Source organism: Echinops telfairi, unplaced genomic scaffold (assembly GCF_000313985.2).
Source record: "Echinops telfairi isolate 266 unplaced genomic scaffold, ASM31398v2 ScPeMD7_2573;HRSCAF=3158, whole genome shotgun sequence".
Lineage (NCBI taxonomy): Eukaryota > Metazoa > Chordata > Mammalia > Afrosoricida > Tenrecidae > Echinops > Echinops telfairi.
In genome coordinates, this window is record NW_022106471.1 from 16,178,764 (window position 1) to 16,205,826 (window position 27,063).

At 44.5% G+C, this 27,063-nt stretch overlaps 1 protein-coding gene across 1 annotated transcript in view; it reads left to right on the forward strand.

The window, feature by feature from the left end:
- PNPT1 (polyribonucleotide nucleotidyltransferase 1) overlaps positions 1-23,254 on the forward strand; it is a 42,009-nt gene extending 18,755 nt beyond the window's left edge. The window contains exons 12-28 of the mRNA XM_004710208.3: positions 3,415-3,511; positions 3,995-4,097; positions 6,596-6,666; positions 8,399-8,435; positions 9,263-9,329; positions 9,413-9,502; positions 10,341-10,394; positions 13,103-13,209; positions 13,604-13,675; positions 13,765-13,828; positions 14,174-14,257; positions 14,683-14,766; positions 15,916-16,022; positions 16,102-16,157; positions 17,276-17,354; positions 19,783-19,830; positions 22,854-23,254. Coding sequence (XP_004710265.1) covers positions 3,415-3,511; positions 3,995-4,097; positions 6,596-6,666; positions 8,399-8,435; positions 9,263-9,329; positions 9,413-9,502; positions 10,341-10,394; positions 13,103-13,209; positions 13,604-13,675; positions 13,765-13,828; positions 14,174-14,257; positions 14,683-14,766; positions 15,916-16,022; positions 16,102-16,157; positions 17,276-17,354; positions 19,783-19,830; positions 22,854-23,012 — 1,379 coding nt within the window. The 3' untranslated portion in view covers positions 23,013-23,254. The remainder of the gene's footprint in view (positions 1-3,414; positions 3,512-3,994; positions 4,098-6,595; positions 6,667-8,398; positions 8,436-9,262; positions 9,330-9,412; positions 9,503-10,340; positions 10,395-13,102; positions 13,210-13,603; positions 13,676-13,764; positions 13,829-14,173; positions 14,258-14,682; positions 14,767-15,915; positions 16,023-16,101; positions 16,158-17,275; positions 17,355-19,782; positions 19,831-22,853) is intronic.
- Positions 23,255-27,063: the final 3,809 nt, after the last annotated feature.

Consider the following 27,063-nt stretch of genomic DNA (forward strand, 5'->3'; position numbering starts at 1 on the left):
TGCCAGAAGTCAAGGCTGGATTCAGAAGAGGACATGTAACAAAGAATATTATTGCTGACGTCAGAGAATACCAGAAAGATGTTGACGTGTGTTTCATTGACTATGCAAAAGCATTTTGCTATGTGCACCATAATAAACTGAATTGCCTTGAGAAGAATGGGGAATCCGGAATACTTCATTTTGTTCACGAGGAACTTGTACATAAATCAAAAGGCAGTGGTGCGACCCAAACAAGGAATACTGCATGGTTTAGAATCAGGCAAAGTACGTGTGTCGAAGTTGTAGCCTCTCACCATGTTTGTTCCATCTGTGTGCTGAGAATTCCTCAGAGAAGCTGGAGTATGTGGTGCAGACCATGGCATCAAGATCGGAGGAAGGCCTAGTAGCCCCCTGCAGTATGCAGGAGGTACCACCCTGCTTGCTGGAAGTGAGGAGGACTTGAAGCACTTGCTAGTGAAAATCAAGGATAGTAGCTTTCAGTATGGATTTCAACTCAGTGTAAGGAAAGACCAAAATCCTCATAACTGGACAAAATAGGTAACATCGTGATAAATGGAGAAATGGTTGAAGTTGTGCAGGATTTTGTCTTGCTTGGAACTCTAAGTAATGTTCATGGAAGCAACAGTCAAGAGATAAGAAGCCGTATTGCATTAGGTAAACCTGTGTACAGACCTCTAGAGCACTGAAGAGCAAGAAGGTGACTTTGAGGGCTAAAGTGCACCTGACCCAGGCCCTGGCCTCTGCAGCATCGTGTGCTTGAGAAATACGGAAGACAGAAGCAGACATGCCTGTGAATTGTGGTGCTGGGGAAGAATCTTGAAAGGACCACGGAGTGCTGAACGGACAAACCGATGTGTCTTAGAGGAAGTAAGTCCAGAGTGCTCCTTCGAGGCGAGGATGGCAGGCCTTTGTCTTACATGCTTTGGTCATATTGTCAGGCGAGCCTGGTCTGCAGAAGGAATGCTTGGGAAGTGGCGGGGCAGCCTAAGACAGGAAAGCCCTCCATTGGATGGGTCGGCACCGTGCCTGCATCTCTGGGCTCAAGCTCAGGAACCCTGTGAGGATGGTGCAGGGTCCGCGTTGACTCGGTGGCTCCTGACAACAAAGATGGGAATACAGACATGCCGCCAGAAACGGGAGGAGAAGGGGCATACTGAACTAGACTCCTTATGGTACAGTTGTATGTCAGCTGTCGTTCATATGTTAAATATTGTTCCGGTTGTAAGTTGTATGATGAAACATGGTAACCACCATAAAGAAGCATTCCAAAAAAAAAACACAGCAAAAAGTCTCATCACAAGAAAGTAGCAAAACACTGATACAACAATTAGGAAAATTAGGGAGGTAGACTAATTAAAGAGGGGGTGGGAACTAAATTACTGAGTATTGTCACAACAGCACAGCCACGGTGAAAACATGGTGTGGATTACATATAGACAAATTGGTATATCGGTAGGGACAGGTGCATACACAGGTAACAGAAGTAATTGTAGGTACACATACAGCGCACAAGGAAAGATGGAGAATCGGTGCCTTCGAATTACAGTGAAGAGTATTGATTATTATACAGACTGCCAAAGAGCTGATCTGTCTGGAAGAACTGTAGCCAGATGCTCCTTAGACGTGAGGGTGGGTGAGGCTTCGTCTCACTTGGATAAGTTATCAGGAGGGCCCAGTCCCTGGAAAAGGACATCATGCGTGGTAAAAGAGAGTGTCAGAGTAAAGAGGAGCACCTCACGGAGATGGAGTGACAAGGTGGCTTTAACCAAGGACTCAGACATAATGTCACTTGCAAGGGTGTTGCAGGACCTGACAGTGTTTCCTTCCGTTGTACGTAGATGAGTCAGCAGCACCTACCAAGATCTCCGGCTCCTGGCAGGGTTTCTGAGGCTCACTCTTACTGGAGCAGGCAGCCGTATCTTTCCCCCAGCCTGGCCAGTGGGCCTCAATCCCCAGCCTGTGGTTAGTACCTTAGTACCACTAGTACCTAGTGGCCTGATCTGCGGTGCCACTAGGGCTCCTTTAACAACATGCCGTATATACTCGAATATAAGCCAACCCGAATATCACCCAGGGTAGCCAATTGCCACAAACACTGCATTAAAAATGTGCTGAAAAACTCAGCTTATACACCGAGTATGTACGTTAAACTTTTAAAAACAAAGCCACTGCCACCGGGCCAATTCCTCCTCAGCCCTGCCCCACCCCCCAGTATAAAGTTGACAGGCTGTAAACCTTCACCAGAGCAGATAGCAGTATCTGTCCCGTTGACTGCCGATAGATTTCAGCCGACAGCCTCATGGTTCGCAGTAGTGCTTACCTGACAGCGGCAACAGGACTCCTTGGATTTTTGTCTTCTTTCCTTTTGTTTGTAACAACAGTATAGGTATGTGTAGCTACAAATATGAGTGGGCAAGCACATAAATGTACTGAAACATATTGATACTCCTCAGATAACCAAATACCTTCCAACCCTGGTGGTCTCTGTTTGAAGACTCGGTTTAGTTTCAGTAATAGTTCGCAAACATCTTCTGCGTTATACTAAAGTGAGTAGCACCTGGAGTCCTGCAAGCTTGTGCGCGGCCACCCGAGACACAGCTGGGCTCTGCTCTCCAGGAACAAGCAGTGGGCGGTAAAGTGCAGAGAAAGGGGCGTCCGCCTGAGACACAGCCTCATCCACCCGGAGAGCAGGAGGAGTCGGTACTGCCGGGATACTAGCATGGGCCACTCCGCTGGGGTCACAACAGTTAGTCCCAGATTGAATGGGAGAAAAATATGGAGAACTCAAGTTCTTATTTTAAAAATGTGTGTGTTTCTATGTCTGTATAAACAGTATAAGACCCAAAAGTCAGTTCCTCAAAGCAAAATGCGCAGAGTGAAATGAAATGATGAAGGAACAAGGGCACTGGGGTGCTGAACAGGGAGCCCAAAGGAAGCAAACAAAAGCTAAGACTGTTGACACAGTGTGAAGAACACAGCTATGGCACCTCACCTGACAGTTTGTGTGGAGAGTGTCAAGTGGAAACCTAGTTTGCTGTGTAAAGTTTCGGCAAATAGTCATTGCGATATTATTTTAAAATAAAAATGTTTACAGGCAAAGATGAACGTTCCTAAGACAGAAGAGCAAGGGTGAGTCCTCTTAAAACTGGCAGGCCTTTCCCAGTGCAGCTGCCCGGCTCTGCCGTGGGTACCAGTAGGAGCTCCTGTCAAAGCAAGCGTGTGCCCAGGAGCCGTGTATTCCGGTACTGATGCCAACGGTGCCTACGTCCGGCTCATCCCGACTGTGTGCCTGAAGACAATGCTCAGGGCCTGTTCCCTTAGTTTATTCTCATTAGTTGGATGCTGTAAACGTAAGAGAGCTCCTGTTTTCCAAACTGAGAAAAACCTTTGTTTTGCTTTGTCTTCTTTCTATAGAAAAATTCCCAGAGGCTGATGCATATGACATCATAGAGTCCTTCAATGTGGTTTCAAAGGAGGTCTTCAGGAATATTATTTTGAACGAATACAAAAGGTAAATGTACACTTTTCTGACGGGTTGAAGGTATGTGCTTTCGCTGCAAGTTGCATTTCAGTCCAAGTTCCAAAGTTCTAAAGCACGAAGCTTGCCGTTTGGGCTGTTGTTGCTTAACAAGTGAACAGTGAAGGGTGGTCATACTGGCTTCTCAGATCGGCACCTGTGACAGGGCATGTGCAGACAATGTGGATGCACCGGACTGTGTGTCCAGTGTGTGCAGCATAGCGGTTCACAGCCTCAGCTGTGCGTTGTATTCACTCACTGCAGGTGCCTGCGTCCTAAGCCCTGAGCGTCTCCTTCACTGGTTGATAGGGTCGGGCTCAGGCATCTAGTGTTTTAAGACCCACCAGTGCTTCTGCTACCAGTTGGAGTTGAGAACTTCCTGGTGGCAATAAAGAGACAGGTTGTGCTTTTTGTTTGTATGTTTTTTTCCCCCGATTTCCAGCACTGCTTCATATACTTTATTTCCTCTTCCTGTAGGTGTGATGGTCGTGATTTGACTACACTGAGGAATATAAGTTGTGAGGTAGATGTGTTTAAAACTCTTCATGGATCAGCATTATTTCAGAGGGGCCAAACACAGGTAATTACGTAAGAAAAACTACAATTTACCGATTTAGAATGCTCTAATGAGTTGTAAAGCAGAATTTCATGATATATCTTGCGACCTAGACATCGGACAAATGCTTTTAGCTCCTTTATTGAGGTAGAGTTGCGGTGTAGCTCTCTGCATCTCTTTGAAGTATGTGCTTGATAACCACATACTGGATGGAGACTTAGAGCCACAGTCGCGAACATCTCACGCTCCCACTTGAAATGCCTCCCTCTGGCTTCTCTCTCTCAACCCCAGGCAACCCCTGACCTGCCTTTGTCAGTGTAGATTAGTTTGCATTTCGGAGCATGATCTGGCATTTTGTATAACTTTCTTTTTAATCTCAACCACGCAAAATTGAATCGCCCACCCTCTCAGTGTGCCGCCACGTTTGTTTGGTCTTTGCAAAGGACGCTGTTGCCCCTGTGGTCTATGTCTCCCTCCAGTCTCCTTCCCTGGCACAGGCCCCCTCTCGAGCTTCCCCTTCACGCACGGCCTTTGTTCCGTATGGGCTTATTCACTCATTGCTGCTGCTCTTGCCAATTTTGCCAATCAGATGGATACAAAATGGAGAGAGAATTTCTATTTCCCTCTTTAATTAAAATTTTCACTGTGTGTTGGTTGAAAGGTGACAGAGCACATCGTTAGTTTCACATCTAACGATTGACGCCCGTTTTGCTTCATCTCATTCATTGGGATCCCCTCGGTGGAGCCCCTGACCCCGGGGGCTCCTCCCTGTGCTTCCGGTTTCCAGTCCCCTTTCTGAGCCTTGCCTTTGAGTAAAGCACACCCGCTGGGTCTCAGACAGCTGATGATGGCTGCGCACTTCACAGGTGTTGCTGTTCCCCTTAGAGACCTGGCCGAACACCTTTCCCTGTCACCCTGGGGGGCACCCTCCGGGGAGCGGCCTCCGCAGAGGTGCTGCCCCTTAGAGGACCGCAGTGCCGCCCTGCTGCAGCTCTCCTCTGTGCCCCCTGCCTGTCACAGCCTTGAGCCCGCTTGGTTAGATTGTGAACCTTGGCGTTCACTGTGTGTGTCTTGGTGGTAATTTCTACTTGGTGGTAATTTCTTAAATGATTAATTATTCATTCTTTGTTTGAAGGAACCCAGACTTGCAGTTTCCTTCGTTTTTAGCTTTGTCTTGGATGGCCTGCTGTCTGTCCAGAGTACAGCTGAGCTCTTAACTTCAATGTAGTCCTGCCATCCCTTTTTCTCTGCTGTGGTGTGTATGTTTAGAGAGATGCTTAAGAAATCCTTCTGCCCTCACCCCAAAGCATCGTGCACTTACTCTTCCCGGCCACAGCCTCGCAAGCTTCGCTGTCCCACGGAAGCCATTCGTGACCCTGGAGTTCCTTCCTCTACCTGGGCTGAGTGAAAGCCCCCGTAGCAAGCCAGGTTCACGGGAACATGTGCCAATAATCCGCTTTTGCTCCTTGATTTGTGGGGTCATCTCTGTCATGTTCAAAGTTGATCAGTGTGTTTCCGAACTCAATTCTCTGCCATATTTTTGTGTTTCCTGGGCCAGTATGACAACTCGAAAAGAGTGGAAAATAAAAAGAAATAAAAATAAACTGAGAAGCACATATGTGGAAAGTGTGAGGGCAATTTCGAGTGTTGAAGATGTCAGAGCGTTCTTATAGCATTCTTATAAATATTTTGAAGCTCTAAGTTTCCTTGTTCAAATTAGGCAGTGTGCATTGCAGAGTACATTTTACTATGCAGAAGTCAGTGGATAATTCATGCTAAATCTTTCAGAGGTGAAGTTGGCTCCAAGCTTCTTTATAAGAAAAAACGAAACTTTTCTGTAAACAAGTGGAAAAGTTGCGTTGTTTTCTAACAAGCCTGGAACATTTTCCTTTCAATAAAGGAGTCCGAACCCTGAAGACCCGTCTGGGGCTTCGGCACATTGGAATCTCTGTTGTAGCAAACTCACTTCCAGAGGGCGACCTCGCAGGGCAGAGCGGCTTGTCCTGCTGCTGCTCAGGCTGTGACTCTGGGACGCGATCTCGTCTTTCTCCGGTGGAGGAGCTGGGGCTCAGAGCGCTGACATGGTGCTAGCAGTGGATCAGAGCCCACTGCCCCGCCAGCAGGGCTCCTGAGTCACTGTACAGGTGTCCTATTTCTGGCCCGGTTTTAGGGCAACACGTTGGGAAGCCTGTTCTTAGTTCCTAATAAAAGCGAAGTGATGCTGGGGGAAATTCAAGTTCATGTGCTTCGCCCTGTTCCGCTCTCTTTGGATGGCCCTCCCCAGCTGTGCCCGCACACCACCTGGCATAGGTGCGCCGTGTGATGCTGATGCTGTCGAAGAGTAAGGTGTGCCCGTAATGTCCCTGTCCGTAGACTGAGCGCTCGCTGGGCCTTACTTGGAGAGGAGGTGCTTATCCCCTGCTTTTGAGGAGCTACTTGGGGTCTTCCAATGCTTTCGGTTTTCATCTTTATTAGAAGTACAGTAAAAAGTCTGAGGACCTTTTTCTTCTCTTCCTTTTCAGGTGCTGTGTACTGTTGCGTTTGATTCACTGGAATCCAGTCTTAAATCTGACAGAATTATAACAGCCATAAAGTAAGTTTGCGGTTTTAGATGATATGGCGCCCTAGGTCATGTGAGTTTGCGCAGTGCCACATTACTCAGCGATGTTCCTCTCTGTGCTGCACCCTTCTGTTTAATTGATGGTGATTTTAAGTCGGACTCTGAGCTGATTCCACCCCGGCCCGTCAGGGACAGCACAGTGAACGTGGAACAGACCCGAACTTGTAAACTGTGTTGAGGGGGGGGGGTCCCCACATCATGACTGGGGCGGGACAGATCACTGCGCAAAGCCCTGAAGGGGATTCTCCAAAGCCGTTCTCTCCGCAGCCTTGGTTTCCTTTCCTTAGAAGCCGACGCCTGTCCGTCGGGTCCTTTCATCTGAAGGCGGTGCGCTTCCAGGTTTCTTCCTCACGTCTGCAGATGGTGCCCCGACTGGGGACTTCTCTCCTCCTGCTGCACCTTAAGCTCCCAAACCTATTCGGCCTGTCACCCCTTTCCCGAAAAAAAACGTATGCAGTGCCCCCCCTAGCCTAAGGTGACCAGATGTCCCGCTTTTGGCAGGACAGTCCCGATTTTTAATAATTTCTCCTGCATCCCGTGGCATTTTTTAAAAGTCCCGAGTTTTGGAAAGAATGCACGACAAGCTAGGGTATACGGTTTTTGGCTGCCATGTGGCTATTTCGCCAGGATATGAGTTTTATCAATGGTGTCCCGCTTTTGTCCTGCTTTACCAATGCTAAAATCAGGTCACCTTACCCTAGCCATGAAAAGCATTTGTTCTCTATCTTGTGAGCCAGGATAAAGTGTGGGTATCTGCTTTCTCAGCTCCCCTTTTTCCTTCATCTCTGAGGGAGAAAGACCGGGCTTCCAATCGAATCTGACTCATAGTGACACCGTAGGACAGGGTAGGACTGCTCAGGTGAGTTTCCAAGATCGTCACCAGAGTAGAAACTCCTGTCTTTCTCCCACAGAGCAGCTGGTGCTTTTGAACTGCCAGGCCTGCCGTTGGCAGCCAACACCATAAGCATTCCTACCCCAGGGCTCTGATGGCCACTGTACCCTGTCTCTGCTTTCCCCCATTATGGGTAAATCTGTTGTCCTGCTTCCAGGAATTAGATCTTTTCTCGTCCTTATTTTTCCCCATTGTTCTAGATAGATTCACAGCTGTTCTCTTTTCAAACCCCAAAGATGTTTGCCTATCAGATCTACTGATTATCCTCACCAATATCATTTTAGTTACTGGTCTCTCATCAAAACTGAGACTTAATTAATGTGGTACAATATTTAGGATCCCCTCAGTGATTATGAATGATTAAGACTATCTACTGTCTTGATATCCAAATCTAGATATTTAAGTGTTTGAATTTGAAGCATTTTTTTTCTTCTGAATCAATATAGAATTCATGCATAAGCTTTTTAAAAATCTACTCTGGGGAGAGGAAGGGGAAAAAAGGAGCAGATACCAAGGGCTCAAATAGGAAGTAAATGTTTAGAAAGTGATGATGGCAACATATGTACAAATATGCTTGATGCAATTGATGTACAGAATGTTGTAAGAGTTGTAAGAGTCCCCAGGGAAATGATTTAATTTTTAAAAGAAAGCTCTGGCACTCATTTTCTAATATCCCTGGTTTTCCTTTTAAACCAACTCCATTAATAACCAATTGTGCTGTTTAAATTCCCTATGGATTGTGGTTGTTTGTTTATTGAAATCAATTTGTTTACATGTATCTGATATGTTGTTATGTATGCTTTTCCTTTGCAGCGGAATAAAAGATAAAAATTTCATGCTGCACTATGAGGTAAGGCAAATGTAGTCCTTCATGTTCTTATTAAAGGGCACATTTGGAGTCCACAGTGAATACCCATGTGCCTCTGCTGGATCCCACCACCACCATTCTCATGACGAACTTGGGCAGTGGTCACTTCCAAGCGTGTCTCACACGCATCCTTAGCTGCTCTCCTTCGGCCGGCCCATTTCAGAGTCTGTGTTGTGTGTGCTTCACCCCAGGGCTGCAGACCCGACCCGCGGCAGTCCCAGCCTGGGTGCAGCCGTGGGCACACTCAGGTGCAGTGTAGCACTGGTCCTCTGTGCGCCCAGCCTCCTGCCTGCACACTGGCGCTGTTTCCAATTCTCCTGTGATCGTCTTGGGGTTCAGAAACCAGAATAGTGGATCTTCATGGGGCACCTTCCAATTTTCAAACGGTTGCGCCCGAATCATGTTTATCATAATTCCTGTTAACAATGTATTGGTCACACCTTCTCGCTGAAATAATTTTTTTCCTATGTTAAATAATTTCATTGCTAAGAACAGAAAAGATGCACGCCTTCTCGAAAAGATCTACATTTTCTCAGTATGCACGTTTTGTCTGAAAACACACTTGTTCTGACTACCACAGGCATTGGGGGTGTACGATGTAAGTCTTAACCCTCTCCTCCCTTCTTCTGAGTCATCCACACACCACGAATGGCTATTTTTGGCCAATCTTGGTGTACGCTTTTTATGACCAACCATTGTTTGCATAGGTGTTAGTGTGTATAATTTTTTTAAACAAAAATGGGCTTGTCCCATTGTGTAGCGTCATGGACATCTTTCTAGCTCAGTTTTGTGTGGTTTGTTTTGTTCAGTTTCCTCCTTATGCAACGAATGAGACTGGCAAAGTGACTGGTGTGAATAGGAGAGAGCTCGGGCACGGTGAGTGGAGACGTGTCGCCTGACGTGCAGCTCCCATCGCGGCAGCAGGGCGTGTGTGCTTACGGCTGTCTCTCTGACCCCAGGTGCCCTGGCGGAGAAAGCGCTGTATCCTGTCATCCCCAAGGATTTCCCGTTCACGGTCAGAGTCACCTCGGAAGTCCTCGAGTCAAATGGTACCGACGGCTTTTTACCCAGGGTGTAAAAGACCCATTCTGTGTTACCATCCGAAGCATATTACATTCTCTGGCCTGAATTAATACGTTGTTTTAAAAGCAGTATATAAGTTATTTCTCTTCAGGTATCACTAATATAACCTAAGGTTGGTTGTTTTTACAAACGAACCTCAGAGCAAGACTGTCCCTATGAAAGAAAGGACTGCAGAGAGGTGTCCGTAAGGAGGTACCTATCCTGTAACGGAGGAGTGAGACACCACCACAGGGGTGCGGGGTGGAAGCATCTGACTTAACTCAAAGTCGGCCCATGAATCAAGACAAAACAGAGTCATCGGAAGCAGGAAGGGCACATGTTCTCAAAGGTCCAACAGATACAGAAAGACCAAAGAGCCACAGGGTTTAAAGAGGAAACACCCGAGAAGCTCCTCATGTAAACAAAAACCGTACATTCTCAACTGGATGTGAATGGGCTAATGCGATCTGGGCCAAATTAGGTTAACAAGAGAGATGTGTTTGTCCCTCTAAGAGGTTTCTTAGAATCAAAATCTCATCACAACCCTTTTTAATAGAACGTCCTGTGATGATGGAAAGAAAGGCTCTGCCTTTGTGGGCAGCACAGTAGCCATTGGGGCTAGTGCAGTGGAGGAACTGAAGTCTAGAATGTTTAATTCATTTAAATGTAAGTAGCCAAGTGTATTGGACCCTTCAGCTCCGTATTTGGTTTGCTTGGGCCTCGTGCTTTTATACAAAAGGAAAAAAAATATTAAGTACTCAATATTAACGATGTTCTACATTTAACAAGTCGGTATCCTTTAAAGTTAATATTTATTTCCTACAGGATCATCCTCTATGGCGTCCGCATGTGGTGGAAGTTTGGCACTGATGGATGCAGGTAAAAGAATCATGTCTCCAGTCTACTCGGTAGCACTTTATATGAACTTGTTAAGTATAAAGATGAGATTTTTTAAGTTGGATTTTAGTAGGCTTGGAGTGGCTAGATTACCTCACCTGAGCAGCATCACAAATGGTTGTGAAGTGGAGCGTCACCTATTCCCTTACTGCTGGAATTCTTTTTTGCCAAAATCAATACGCATTTGAAAATTATTTTCTTGCCTCAGCGACCCGATGAACTGCCTTACCTTCCAAAAGATGAAGAGCTCTGGGTTTGATTCCAATCACCAGGGAGGTTTTGTTGGTAAACAGTATTAAGAACCCTAAGCGAAAGCAACCAATTGATGTGAACCATGAGCTGAATAAGTCTACTCACACAAGTGCCTGCTGAACTTACAGAAGACTTGGCCACGAGTGTTTCAGGGTAATGCCGGGGTTGGAAACAGCAAAGGGGAGAGCCAGCACCTTAGGAGGGCCTCCAAACCAGTCTCTACCAAGCAGTCACCAACCATTAGTGAACTACAGGTAAGAAGCCTAAAACTGAAGAAGCCACCCTGAAAATTCTCCAATAAGCTCATCCATTTAAAATACAGGTATGAAAGATGGCGGAGGGCGGGGAGGGCGCATAGCCAGGAATGCCGAGAGAGAATGAGTCAACATATGCTCTCTGCAGCGACTAACACCCGGAACAGGTGAAAGCAAAAAAATACCGAAAGCATTTAAAGGTATTTTTCTTGCGCCTGGTGTTTGCGGGTTTGGTAAAATGCTAAGGAGCCTGGTGGCACTGTTGGCTAAGCTAACATGCTGGTCCTCCCTTTTGCTGTTTCAGACCCAGGCATTTGTAGTATGCCTTCCTTAAGTCATGCAGGGTATCAACTACCAGGTCTAAGGTTCAAACCCATCAGCTGCTCCACAGAAGAAAGATGAGGCTGTCTACCACAAAGACAACCTCAGAAGACCCACATAGGGTTACAGAGTCAGAGTCCTGGTGCTACTCCTGTTTCTTATGGGCTGTCATTCAAGAGCTGTTACCTCGGGCCACCTATGTTACAGGCACACGCACTCAGAACATGCAAGTAAAGAAAGCTGTCCTCGTGGAGTTTACCAATCTCACTCTCTGTCTTGAAAGGCCAGACGGATCTGGAAAGGATGAGCTGGAAGATAAAGGGAGGTTATAAGGGTCTGTAACAGCATTCATTCATCATATCTTATGGTTTGGACAGAACTTCATCCAGTGTGAACACGCAATCTGTAGAAGGCTGCAGAGGACGTGGGAGCCCAAACCCATCTGCAGAGCATCCCGTCAGATTCGCCTCTGACAGAGCCCCTCTGGCCACAGGCAGGGACTTGAGCATCTTTGCTCTCAGAGAGAAATCATTGTAAACTTGATTACACTGGATCGAACTTGATACTTCGTCAGTTGACCTTCCTCTTGACCCAACCTGAATTTGTTCTAGGCTTAAGTATTTCTTGCTTGTTCCATGACAAATTTCTTCCAGGCTTTTTAACTGTTGATAGCGGTCTTATTCATTATTTGCATTTTTATTGTTGTTATTTTATCCTTGCCATTTTATTTTGTTTGGTTTGTTGTTTCTGTTGTGGTTCTCAGTTTGTGGCGCATAGAGGTAATAGCTGATGTGATGGTTTAACAGGAGTATGGAGGTGAGGTGGGAGATAGAGAAGGTGAGGGGTTTGGGGAGCAAAGAATGAATGCAGGAGTGGGGAGGGAGCACTAGAAGTGATTGTGTTTATGTATAGACAACACATTTTAAAACGATCTAACCATGGACGAATATGACATGTGAATACTAACTATATCAAGAAAACCACGAGAGAAAAAAAAAGAAGAGAAACTATATTTGACCAATAGTTACATGGGTGAAGGGAGTTGTTGCTTAGGGGGCATTTAATTTATGTCATTGATGGTAGAATAATTTGGTAAAAGGATATCAATAATGGTTGTACAATGCCAAGAGTATAATCAGTGACACTGAATTATACAAGTAGACATTGTGGAATTGGAGAATGTTCTGTTGTGTATATTTTGCCACAATTCAAATTTTAAAAAATCATGATTACGTGAGTAACCTGACTACAAGGCAGAAGAAAATGTTCTAGAATTGAGTATGATGACAGTTGTACAGCTCTTCTTGGTGTGATTGACTTATTGAATTGTATGGCATGTGGATGAAGTGCTAACAAAACTGTTTTTAAAATAACAGTTTTGTTCTAGAGTGAGTGTAAGCTGGGGGAAGCAGGTTTATTTATGTTTGCCGCATCTCTTTCCCGAGCCGTGACTGGGATGTCTAACAGCAGACTTTCCAGCCCCGGCTCCCGGTAGCACAGCAGCCTGCACGCTACCATCGTACAGCAAGCTGGCAGACGAGTGGTGGACGGATGGTGTATGAACCTCAAAAATGTTCAGCCTTACTCATAAGTTAGGAGGCCACATTACGGTGAATAAACTATGCTGAGCTGGTTACGCGGTGCTCACCTAGCAAGAAAGCGCTTACCATGAAAGCTCCGTCCAGCAAACCTTTTTCCTGGGTTTTTTTGGGGACTTCCTAATGTATACATATTAAAAAAGTAATTAAGTAGTCAGATCATCTCCTCAGGCTTTTCTAACTCCAGAGCCCAGGATGGTCAAAAGGATGACTGCGTGCGTCGGGTGAATGTACGCATTACATACAGAGTTGTTCTTAATTACAGGGGTTCCAATTTCATCTGCTGTTGCGGGTGTAGCGGTGGGATTGGTCACCAAAACCAATGCTGAGACGAGTGAAATAGAAGATTACCGCCTGCTGACAGATATTCTGGCAAGTGTATTCATATTACCAAAGATTCCGTGTGGAAGATGAGACATATGTTATAAGAATGCTAGTGTTACTCCAGGAACAGTGGTCCTTATTCTGTCCTCCCTGCATGTTTACCTTGGTTTCTTTATGGTCTTAACAAAAACTAAATATTACGCTGTAAATATGCAACATGGTTCACTCTCCGATGATCGTAAATTTGTCATTATGCCTTCTTGAGAGGAACTGTGATCTAGTAATGTTTCTGGGGAGAGTTGTAACTTAAAACGTCACAAACTGGAGGCAACAGCTGATGTGGGAGATGTGTGTATCTATAACTTTTGGTTTTCCTTTATAGTGACTATGAGTAATTTTGGTTTTGCTCAAAACTATGTCATAATCTTTTAAATTCCTGAAGGGCATCGAAGATTACAATGGCGACATGGATTTCAAAATAGCTGGCACTAACAAGGGAATAACTGCACTGCAAGTATGTTTAAGCCGGTTTTATTTTGTTCTGCAATGTTTAAATCCTGTCATACACCAATATCTATATCTCCCTTTGCCTTTTCAAATTAGGCTGATATTAAATTACCTGGAATACCAATAAAAATTGTCATGGAAGCCATTCAACAAGCATCAGGTAAACCCATGTGTGCAGCTCTCCGTTCGTTTGTTAGTCGAGAACTGTTGTGCCCATGAGGGTTACTGTAAAGCAGCCCGCGCGGTAGACATGGGATTTTGTGTACCTTAACGTAGGTCAGAAGTCTTAAGCTAACGGATACTAACCAACCACAAAATGGGAGGTCAGTGAAAAGCTGATCTCAACAAAGTGAGGCTTGTACAGGGCACGTGAGGCCAGTTGTCACGGTCATTGGTGTTTGCAAAGCTCTCCTTGGCTAAAGGGTTCAGATTTTGTTCCATGAAAATTAAGAATGCAGGTCACTTAATTTCTGTAGTTACATGTATTGTTTTTTATCTGTTCTAGTTGCGAAGAAGGAAATATTGCAGATCATGAACAAAACTATTTCCAAACCTCGAGCAGCTAGAAAAGAAAATGGGCCAGTTGTAGGTAATATGTTAACAGTATCACTGATTGTGTCTAAAAGCGATGGTGGGATGACCGCACAGCTCATACATTTTCAGACCACTGAGTTACATGGTACAAGACTTGTATATCCATAAAACTGGTTTTTAAAAGCATTACTAATTTTGTGATGCTTTAACTATAAACACATGAAAACCTACTGCTGGTTTTCAAATATTAAAAAAAAAGTTTTATTCCAAGTGAAAATATTTTGAAGATTGTATCAATAAGTGCTTTACATTTGAAAGGTTACTATTGGATTTTAGAGACTTTACCAACCTGTTTGTTTGTTTTTCATATTGAAATATTTACGCTTGTGTCTGTGCTGAAACAAGAAACAATCTAGAGAACATGTTTAGAGTCATAAATGCATCGGGATTATTTATGCTTTTGTCTGTGCTGTGTTTCAGAAACTGTTCAGGTTCCCTTATCAAAACGATCAAAGTTTGTTGGACCAGGTGGCTATCATTTAAAAAAACTTCAGGCAGAAACAGGTAAAAGTTACATGAATGTTAGGTGTCTTTGGTTTTGATTGTTAATGCTGTTCCATGCCAGTGTGCTGGTGGCGAAGTGGCCACACGTTGGGCTGGTAACCACGGGGCAGCAGTTTGAGCCGCCACTTAGTTGCTCTGTGGCAGAAGGAGGAGGCTTCTCCTGTAAAAGGACCCCGTCTCAGGAACTCACAGAGCCAGTTCTTTTGTGTCCTGCGGGCTCTCTGTCAGTTGGGATCAACTCTATGGCAGTGAGTTTTTTGTATTTGAGAAATGAAGGAGAATGAGACCAGGAGGAAAGGGATAAGACCTGGCTTTCCGGTACATTTTCTGCCTGCCTCAAACGCTGCCCTGCAGGCTCCCCCATGCTGTAGTCTTCACGGGAGCAGGCGCATGGGGGCAGCCAGAGTGGGTTTGAACCCGCACCCTCTGGGTTAGCAGTTGAGCACTTAATCATTGTACCACCAGGTCTCCGTTTTAATCAATCAGCAGATGGTTATCTTTAGCCGTATTCAAGCAGGATACTCAAGAATTCGTCTTTGCCTTTTTTTAGCCAAACTTTGAAATTATCTAGAATAATTTTTAGTTTTCAGTTTGGAGGGATTATGCTTAATTATCTTTTAGTTACTTTTGCTACTTTCAGTTAGGTCTATTTAGACTTTTATTTAAAGAGTATATTAGAAAGAGTATGTTTTTTCTTTTTTTTTTTCTGGTAGCGGTCAGTGAGTTACCTAGCACTGTCATGGAGTTACGGTGAGAAGCAGAGTGGCTCTCGACAGTTCTAAGGCAGGATGGGGAAAGGGAGCCCACGGGATCCCCTTCCCTGCCATTTGTCTGCCAGGCTAACGCATGGGAGGGAGAAAGGCAGGAGGTTCTAGACCAGTCGTTCCAGACGCTCCAGCATCAGCGTGGACTGTGGCCTGGGGAGCATTGGTTCCCTGGTGTGTCCCCGGGGGGGCCTGGACCAAGGTCATGTACAGAGTGCACTTGCTGTTGAACACAGCCCTCAGTCCCTGCTGCCAACAGCGTGACGGGACGCAGCACACCTGCCTGCTGCTTTCAGGTCTGCCCCCCACCCACCTCCGCGCTTCAGATTAATCTCCAAAGGAATGGTCATTTAACTTCAAAGTACTGCACTTATGTTTGTTCAAGGAGTAACTATTAGTCAGGTGGAAGAAGAAACGTTTTCTGTATTTGCACCAACACCTAGTGCCATGCATGAAGCAAGAGACTACATCAGCGAACTCTGCAAGGATGACGTAAGTACCGAGCTCAGGGCCCTGCTTTCCTTTGCAGCTCTTTGCTTTGTGAATCTTACGGTATATTTTCCACTTACAGCAGGAGCAGCAGTTAGAATTTGGAGCAGTGTATACGGCCACAATAACTGAAATCAGGTAATTGGGAATAATAATGGATTTTGTTGGTCAGGCAGGGGTAAGGCAGATGCTGGGGCTAGAAGACTGCTCCACTCCTGGCTCTTTCAGTAACGAGCTCACCCCCTGCTTCTCAGGGGGCTCTTTTTATACACAGCAGGGTGGCATTGCAAGGAATTCTGTTCACAATGACTCACAGGTGAACCCTCTCAGTGCCTTCCCCCACCTGCTTACCAGACCCATACACAGAACGGTCCTTCGGTATCAACCGTGCAATCAAGTTAACATATGACCCTTCACCTTTTAACAATGCCCAAATATAATCACCTTTTCTCCACCCTGGCTGTGTCTGATTTGTATGCGTACTGCCTCCTGCTAATGTTCCTCGGCCAGCTTTCCCAGGTCTCCCCAGAAACAGGTTTCCCACCAGTGGCATATCATTCCTTAGGTCCATGACAGGTGACAGTAACCAAGGTAACCGTTCAACAGTGCCCGAGTCACACCCTCCTCCAGGGTCCAAGCCAGTCTCACGCTCTCCCTGAGCTTTAGCAGAGAGCCTCCACAGTGGGACTGTAGCCACAGGCACATGAAGTCCCGGACGAGACTCTATCACACCAGGGCTGGAAGGGCCATTTGAATGAATTCAGCATTATGAAAAGTGGGAAATCTGCTGAGACTACTAACACGTGGCACAGACATGCCGTGAACGTGCCCCGTTGAGGAAATGGCTGCTGTGATCTGGCCCAGCACCGCAGGATTGTCACAGCCTGCAGCTGTGCCAAGGGCTCCCTGCGAGGCCACCTGTGGGGGCAGGGAGGGGAGGAGGTGTTGGTGAAAACCACGTCCCGGGTTACAATGAGTAATGCGACACTACGTTAAAACAAGAAGATCACCACCGCTTGGGGAAATACAGTGATGAGATCACAGTGGAGGAATGTTATCCTGAAAGCCTTTTTACTTGCCTTGTTTTGTTCTTTGCTCCACAAGTATTGACGTAGTGGAGGTAGATCATAGAGTTTATAGTTAAAAACATACTGATAAGGTTTTTTTTCTTTTTTCTTCTCAGAAAACGTATTTGATTTTCAGTGCATGTGCAGATGCTTAATGTTTTAACTGGGCTTCTTATCTCCCCTTTGTAGAGATTCTGGAGTGATGGTAAAACTGTATCCAAATATGACTGCTGTTTTACTTCATAATACACAACTTGATCAGCGAAAGGTAAAAAACCGCTTGAGGGGAAGGGAGGAAAGGAAGCAAAAGAAAGAAAAAAGACACATTTTATTATTTTTGTAACTGCTTTAAGGTTACCATACTGACATTACCTAGGGTAGTGGGAATTCCACACTTTATCTAAGATTAGCCGGACACAGAAAGTCACAAGGGGCAGGGATGCTGCCAGCAGAAGCGATTAGTTTTTACCACGGCAGTTGTGGACTAAATAGAAACAAAAAGTGCTTTCCGTGGGAACGACACCTAGCAGTTGCTAAAGTGTCCAGCTGTAGCCCTTTACCAATTTCCTTCAGTCATCACCAGATCATTCTCAGAATGCTTGAAGTGTCTTTACTCTTTGTTGTAGTTTATACATTTCAAAGACGAAGCACATAAGACTATGTAAGAAAATTCTATGGGACGGAGGCTACAACCATCTCTTAGAATGTAGTATAAAGCCTTACAGAATAGAACAGTGTAGTACTTACTGGCCCAGGAAGAAAGCAGTGCATGCAACATAGGACAGGAAGGAAACTAGAAACGGAACTGGTTACATACATGGAGACTTAATACATGCAGTAAGTTGAATTTTAAGAAATGATTATTCAATTAATCATATTGATACACTTGATTTTATTACATGAGCTAGGGTGAGTTATAAAGTATTGCTGCAAAATCACAGAAACCTTTATGAAACAAAAATGTCAGTGTGTAGCTATGGTTTTCTGACATATCCTCCATCCAGCTGTGTATGCTTCGTAGGGTGGGTGTTTCCACTCTTTAAGCCTGCCTCACATTTATACTATGTCCAAATGACACTTTTGGCATCGTCCAGGCAAGATCAGGTGGTGGGGTAAGGTTTCCCAAGGAGAGCCCCAGCCGGCTACCTTCACAGAAGAAGGAGTCCTTGGTGCGAGGCTCCCGGCCCGTCTCCCCGAGGTGGCTTTCAGTCTCTACAGACTCCTTCACCACGAGCCCCGGGATCTTGCTCTGCCTTTTGAGAAAACTCTGTCCTGGTTAATCCCTTTGAGATCCAAAAGAACAGTCACCAGTACCAAGCTCCTTGGAAGCCATTCTTGGTTGGACCTGTTTTGGAGGGCACCCTAGGCAGCCTGCGACAAGGGTTTTTCTGAGAGAATCAGTGCCCCATGCACTGCTCGGAGACCAGTTTCGAGGTGGTTTGTTTGGGATGAAGCTGCACCCTGGTAGCCGTGCTGTTTTGCGTACCCTCCTATAAAGCAGTCAGAAGAAGGGTGACCCAAAGACCGTGAGCTCACAAGCCCTTTTTTTAAAAAAGCCAACCAAGAAACGAGTACTATCACCAGCCGTTTTTATAAAAACAAAATATTTTTTCCCCCCTGAACTTTCAGGTCCTCAAAAATTCCCAGTGTGGTTAAGAAATGGGGTGGGAGTGGCATTAGATATTCTCATCACAGTGGATGGGAGTATAAGTTAGGATAAAGTTTTTGTAGGACATTTATGATTATATTTGGACCTAGAAATGCCATCCGGCGGGCTGTGCTGTAAAAGAAGAATTAGAATGCATCAGAATTATTAGATTAGAATGAATTAGAATGGATAAAAGATCATTACAATTCATTTTTCTCAGCTTTTTCTTGGGAAGACCAGTACCCCTACCACAACCCTGGGGTAATAATGTAGTGAGCAGCCCTAGAGTTTCCTGCAGACTCACCACTCATGAATGTTTGTAGCACTAATGAAATGACCACCTTTGGGGTGCTGGCTAAACAAATTATGCAATTTGAATATCCACCTATAATGCTTCATTATTTTAGATCAAAACATGACTGCAATTTAATAAACCATAAAACCAAACCCACTGCACTTGGGCAACGCTGACTTCTGGAAGCCCTGCCGCCCTCCTGGGTTTCCAAGGCTCTATGGAAGCTGATAACCTCACCTTTCTCTCAAGGAGGGGCTTAGGGGTTTGAACCTTCAGCCTGGCTGTTAGCAGTCCACCATTTGCCCAACAGTACTGGCGCAGCTTCTTTCTATCTGGTTTCTGAAGCTGTGCATCTTTAAGGGAACAGAGCACCTCAGCGTTCCCCCAGAATAGCTGGTAGGTTTGAACCTCCAACCTTGCTGTTAATTGTTCAACCTTTATGCCCTAGTGCCCCCAGGGTGCCTCTAAAACAGAATCGTGAGTGACAAATCGGCACATTACAAAAGAGCAGGCACAATGAGGTCTGCGTTCTTAAATGAATACACGCACTATACTCTGGGAGGGGTGGTGAGCAGTTTTCTAAAAACTTAGGGGGTATAAGTTACATTTACTTCTAAATACTTCTGTGTTGTTTTAAATCTTTACAATGAACAGATCTCCTCACCAGAAAAACCACAGCTGTCATGGAAGTGTACTGGCATGGCTATTTGCTATGTATTCACCATTCCTAATGGAGGACACATTCTCTTTCAGATTCGACACCCCACTGCTCTCGGACTAGAAGTTGGCCAAGAGATTCAGGTACCTGTGCTCCTCCCCCTTCCACCTGAGAGTTGTCAGGTAAAACTGAAAGAACAGAATGACCATTGTTGGTGTATAAGCCTATGTGGTGCTTCTGCTAGCCTTCGAGCGGGCGACAAGGTCAGCAGGGCGGACCACCGGGCACCGTGGACATTGCCTCTGCCCTGCAAGCCCGTGAGGAGGATTGCCTCCGTGGCAGTGAATGTGAGACATTTGTTTGTTTGCGTGTTTGTTTCGCCCTGAGATGGCTTATGCAGACTCATTTGTGAGTTAAGACAGTTATTTTTCCTCAGGGAGCTTGCTGGTTAGTTAGAACAGTAATCAACTTTAGAACTCTTAAAAATACGCATGTGTTTTGACTATTTTCTGCTTTCTCTTTGGTTGAGGTTTTTCTGTTTTATCATTGTTGGGTTTTTTGTTTTTGTTGCGTATGAGTTTCTAGATAGAAGAGCCAGGTTAGGTAAAACAAGGAGACAGTAACGGGATGACTAATCCCCAGGAGCATGGGAGGAGAGGTTGAGGGGAAATGGAGCTAACAGCAACGAGTCCGAGTGTGTCAGGCCAGGTTGGTGAGAGAAACAAACCCAGAGACACTCATACACGTGGAGAGAATGCTTTCTATCAAGAAGTAACTATCTATCAGGTAAGCAGCCCAGCCGGTCCAGGTCAAATCCATCAGTCCCATACGATCCCGGAAGGCCCTCTTCAGACGCACGCAGCCACATGCAACGGTGCAGAATGCAGGCCGGTAGGTGCCGTCTGCTGGCTCCAATGGCGCTGGACGCATCGCAGGGCTTGCGCAGGTCCCAGTGTGCCTGCAGGCATGCAGATGAAGGCAGACAGAGTGGCCGCCCTCCAGAGAGCCGTTTACCTCAGTGGTACTGCCGAATGAGGTCATCAGCAGGCCACCTGTTTGACAGGCGAAACTCCACCCCTACACTTCAAGTTGACAGGAAATTACGTAACTACCACAACAAGAAAGAAGAAAATGTGAAATTGATTTTGGTGGTGACTATGCAACTCTTTTTAATACAATTGAACTATTAAGTTGTGTGATATGTGAATGATATGCCAATAGAACTATTAAAATAAATCAGTAATATATACAGGCCAGTGCTGGTTACATAGAGATGATGATTGGAGCTAATACATAAGAATGGTGATTCAGTTGTTTGTTTTTTAAAAGTTTTGTTTTTATGTACTTCACATATCACACAATTTGATCATTCAATCATAATAAGATTTGTGCAATCAATTTCAAAACCTTTTCTTCTCGTACTACTTGTTGTCAGTGCCTCATTACCCCCCATCCTTCTTTGCCACACCCCTAGGCAATTATCAATCTAGTTACTGTCTCTGTAGATGTACCAGTCCTGTTTTTCATATACAAATAAGCATATAAAACATACACAGGAAGAAAAGAAAAAAACAATGACTAGACAAAGCGAAAATATTAAAAACTGAATCAACTTTAAAATGGGCCGGTAGGGAGATCAAATGATAAGGTACATCTGCTATAATCGATTTTACAATGCTTTCTGGTAGCAAGCCATTCACATCCCTAGCCTATGGTCGGGGGTTCATCGGAGGTTTAATCCGGGTGGGCTCCCTTTCAATTTGGGTTTCCACTGTCATCCACAGCCTCCTGCAAATTGGTTGTTCGGAATTTAAGCTCTGATACGATTCCTTCCTTCCGATTTGGATTTTATTCTTTACAGTCCTTGGATCACCCAGGCTGATGTGCTTCTTCATGGGGACTTAGTTGACTCCTCATTAGATGCTGCTTGTTTTAAGGCAAGACGCTATTCTTTCTGATCGCCGGAGGCTATCTGGTTTCTTCCGTACACTTGGCTATGGCACCCGAGAGTTCAGTGATCATGCATGAGGACAAGCCTGAAACAGGACCATATCTGTTGTTTTGTTTTTTAACCTCAACTTCTTTTCCAACTTTGTTGAAGACCTTGCGTGTCGTATTTGAGGAGGTGAGCCTTGACTGCTTTTCCACGACTTGACGCTCAAAGTTTTTGAGCTTGATAAAAGCCATGTTGCTCAGGTCTAGAATTCTGGTAGCAATTGATCTTTTTCTCATGCGTGGATGAAAGAAGGCATTGCCAGTCTGGGTTTTGTTTTATCGTTTTGTTTTGTTGCTGCATCACATTCTGTTCCCGATATACCTAATCCCCAGGACCTGAGTAATTAGGACCTCGAGTTCATTTCCAGTCTGCAGTCCTGTTACTCAAGTAGCCTTCAAGGAATGATGGAAGTAAAACATCTCTGGGGAAGGTTGTTTTAGTTAGATTAGTTTGTTTTCAGTATCAGAAGAAACATAAAACCTGCATTTTTCCTCTCATTCTTCACCGTCAAGCTAAATGAATTCTGGTATGAGGGTGCTTTGAGGCGTTATTGAAGTGCCGAGTGAGCTACAGCACAATCCTGTTGTCGCTGAAGCACAGTTAGATAGGCAGTCTTAGTCTGAGACCACTCACCATGGCTTTGTTTTCCCAGTACAAGGACACTAGGCCCCACGGCCTCACCCTGTATTTGCTCCTAAGAACTCTGCGGGTTTGCTGGTCACATTGAGATCACCCTGGATCTGTCTCGAGTTGGTGGTTGTGTATGCCACGAGGCCTGAGGAGCATCCAGGGTGGTGAAGATGAGTCCACACAAGATTCGAATGGGGCGACTGAAAAGGGCCTCAGGCTGTTTTTGTTGGGTCTTTTTTTTCATAATTATTAACTTGACCAAATTATAGTTATTAAGCATATAATTCCGTGGAGCTACATTTTCCGTGACCAAGTAGAAACCTAAACCATTGTCTTATATAGCAAGACACCAAGTGTCAAGTCAGTTCTGACACATGGAACTTGTGGGTGCAGTAGAACTGCTTGCTAAGAATTCGGAGACTGTTAAAGAGCCGCAGCTTTGTCTTGCAGATTGCCATGTGCGAACCATGTAAACACCTTTCGATTTAGAGGTTAACCCCTGTGCTGTAACTGTACAAGTAACTCTGTTCTATCGCACAGGTGAAATACTTCGGCCGTGACCCGGCTGACGGAAGAATGAGGCTTTCTCGTAAAGTGCTCCAGTCTCCAGCTACGTCTGTCGTCAGGACTCTGAGCGACAGAAGCAGTGTTGTCATGGAAGAGCCCGTCTCCCAGTCGTCCTCCAACTCCTCTCCGTGAGCCCTGCGGAGAGGCCTGGGGTGGAATCCCAGACAGCGAACGTTCAGGAGTATCTGCTAATGTGGATGGATATAATACTGATACATACTATATATAGTATCCTGTATATACTATATATAGTATAAATGTACTCCAATCCCTTTGTACTAAAAAACTCATTTATGTGTGCCATTTTGCTTACTTCAAGCTCAAGTATCTTCAGATATATGGTAAATCAATAAATATTTATTATTAAAAGTCAAGCATTTATATACATCTTAAGAAAGAAGACCCCTTAGTACTAAGCAGCTACCTGATAAACTTAAAACAATAGATCGCATTTGCTACTGTAGAGGATCTTTCTCAGTGCAGGAGTAGTGGCAGCTTCCTGTTGGCATCTAATAGCTCACTTCTCTGCCCACCTGCTTTCCTTATGTACAAATATCTTAAACACTGGAACTTGCCGCTTTCAAAGTTAGTACTTATTTCTCAAGAAGTATATATAATTAGGAATTGAGGGAGATATTTTGACTTCATTTTAATAATATGAACCCTTTCAGACTCATCACAAAGGCATCAACGTAGTGGAGTGAATATTATAAATAGAACCTATGTAAAAATGATGTAGCAAACATTTTTTTTAATTTGCCTGAATATGTGAAGAAATAATTTATTCATCAGATGAAAACTGGGTCATTTTCTGAGTATAAATATTACAAAAGGAGAGAGGAAGTATGATTTTTCAGTTAATAGATCTTTTAAAATAGTCACATACAAAACTTGCTGATGTAATTAGTAGTAATCTCTGTACGATGCTTATTCCCATCATTTAAAATATATCAAGTTCAGAAAAGTAAATGGCACCTAAAAGCTATAATTTAAAAATGTGCAACCTGCTGACATATCTTATATTTGTACATTCAAGACTCAGAGTTTACGACTTCATGATGGTAACTATTGATCTGGGCAAGCCAAAGTCAAACCCACTGCCATGAATTAAATTGCAGCCTGTACTGTCCCTACAGGACAGGTGGAACGGCTCCTGTGCATTTCTGAGACGGTCTGCCTTGAAGGAAGTCGAAAGCCTCATCTTGCTCCCACAGAGCAGCTGCTTGAACTGTTGACCTTGAACTAGCAGCCCCATGTGAAACCCACTAGATCACCAGGAATCTGACCAAAGATTTAAAAATATATGTCCAAGAAAGCTTCAAAGAGTACATGGAAAAATTCCTTTCTCCTATTTTCCATGAACCTTTTGAAGGTTACTCCCCCCCCACCTGCATTTAATAACAACATGAATTGATTGATTATCTCTTAAGAGTTAAGTAGCATATTAGGCAACCGGCACACTCTGAAATATAGAAGGTACTTATATTTAATTGCATCTAATTTGAAAGTGAAAGATTCTTGTTCTGTTTAATAATAGTCACTGAAAGAAAAAATCTCTATCCTCACTTTGGCTTTCTTTTCAAGATATCTTTAAAGGTAGTTTCACTGAAATAGTGGGCTTTATACATCTCCCAGCTTTTTCAAAGAGACTCACAGCTACTTACTCTGCACAGGCACATGAACCCAGTGCTGACGCAGCCTGTGGAGACCCGCGACCGCCGGAGTGTGCAGTGTGAGGATTGCTCTCCGGTGTTCAAGGCGCTGCCCTTTCCAAAGCAGATCACCAGGGCTGACAGCCACGATGTCTCTGGGTAGCTCTGAACCACCACGCTTTGATTAATAATCCAACACTTAATCATTGGGGCCACACAGGGACTTTGGTAGAGCTGCCAGGGAAAGTACAGTTCATTGGCCACCAAGCCAACAAACACCATTTACTGTTGAGTCAGCTCTGACTTGTGCACCCCACGTGTCAGAACAGAATTTTGCTCCATAGCTGATTACATCACCAAGTCTTCCTTTCAGGCTCCTTCTCATTAAACTCAAGCCTCGAACCTTCTGAGATTAGCCGCTGAGCCTGTGAGCCTTTTCTGTCACCTAGGGGCTCCTCTTGCCCCAGTCCTCTGAAACTCAGCTCCAACACTTAGTCTGAACTTTCCCGATTTTGTCTTCCTTTCTGCTTTCCAATGAAGACTTTCTGTGAATGCCGGTCTATGTTAAAAGCTCAAATTTTAAAAATGGTAACTCCAATTAAACACCTATCTATGGTGGTTAATTCAGTGTGGGAACTTACAAAACTTTTCTCCGTCCTGTGCTTTGTTATCGACAAACTGCCTCATAAATCATTATTTTGCCTTTTATGCAGTCACTTCCTTATTTCTAGAGTATCATGTTTCCGGATCTAAGTATGAATATCAGTATCTTTATTAGTTCAGTTTAGCCAATGACAGCTATTCAGTATTTATCATGTGCAAGGCACTACTCTGTAGACAGAGAATCTATCCGTAACCTACGTTCCAGTGTTCACATTCTGGTGGAGAGGAGCTGATGGTAAACACGTATACACAGATCAGGAAGCTAGCTAAGGAGGCAAAGTAACGAAGAAGAGTTCCTCTTTTAGATTAAAAAGTTGATAAAATAAAAATAATCGTCCTCTCTGCACAGATAGCTCTTAGGGCAGAGATTTGAGCCAAGCTGAGGGAGGAAACACACAAAAACTGGGAAAGTATCCAGAGAGAGGGACTGAAAACTTCATTTTCACTTGGTGGTGTGTGTTTCATATATAGAACAGCAGTACCAGTGTGTAAAACTCCTTCAGTCCTTTGCTCTATTACATTGTATGTGTTCTTCACCAGACTTAGGGAACAACTTTTTATTTTCAAATGTAACCCAGTGGGAGGTGGCCAGTCCAAGATAAGATTTTCAAAACATTTATTCAGGCAACATGATGCTTAGTTATTTTCCAGGACAGAAAATACACTGGCATCACCGGGAAGTTAGCAGGCTCTTCTGTTAAATCCCAGGCTCCTGAGTTGAAACCAGGATGGTAGGCTATGAGAATGGGAAAACCAGTTTTAGTTACACATCGGGTTACCACCACTGCTGAGTGCACTTCCACATGTGTCAGTTATCACAGAAACCAAGTCACACTCCCTACTGCATAAAGAACCAGGAATTTCACATCATCTGAAACTAAGGCATTTCTCCTGGTGTTTCTTGCTTTCAAGTTGGTTCCAATTGGCAGCAGCCCTATGCCCAACAGAATGAAATGCTGCTCAATCCCGGGCCACCCTCACAATTGTTATCGTTCAGGGCATTTTGCAGCTACTGCCAGTCCATCGAGTTGACGGTCTTCCTTTGTTCACTGACCCTCTGCCGGGCATGATGTCCTTTCCCCCGGGCCAGGTCTCTCTTGCTAGATGCCCAAAGGAGGGGAGCAAAATCTCACCATCCTTGCTTCCAAGGAGCAAGCTGGCTACTTCTTCCCACAGAGATTTGTTTGCTTTTCTCGCACTCAGGGTCCCTTCAATATTCTTAACCAACACCGTAATTCAAAGGTGTCTTTTATTGTCCAGCTTTCTTATGTATGAGTTATTTGAAAACTACCATCGCCTAAGTTAAAAAGACCTAAGTCCTCAAAGTGACATCTTTGGTCTTTAGACTTTAAAGCGGTCTCATTCGGCATGTTTCCAATACAAAAGGTGTCTGATTTTTTTGACGGCTGTTTCCAGGAGCGTGGGTTGTGGATCCAAGGAAGATGAAGTCTGTGACGACTTCCATCTTTGCTGTTTATCAAGGTGCCTGTTGGTCCGGTCGTGAGGGTTGTAATGTCGCTAACGTTAGTTGTGATGTATCCTGAGCCTGCACTCTGATCTTCATCAGCAAGTCCTTCGAGTCTGCCCTGCTGCAGTAAGATTGTGACATCTGTACATCCAAAGTGGCGAATAACCCTCCAACCCTGATTCTTCGTTCTTCATACAATCCAATTTCTCAGATTATTTGCCCAGCAAACAAGAATTGTGAAAGGATACAAACCTGGCACACACCTTTCAGGCTTTCAAACTGGTTCTTTCTGGGTGTGTTAAAAAGCACTGAAGAAAACTCAGTATTTAATCAAAACCAAAATTAAATAATTGGCTCATTTTTATACTGTACTGTGGTTATGAAATCTAATATGCTCCCC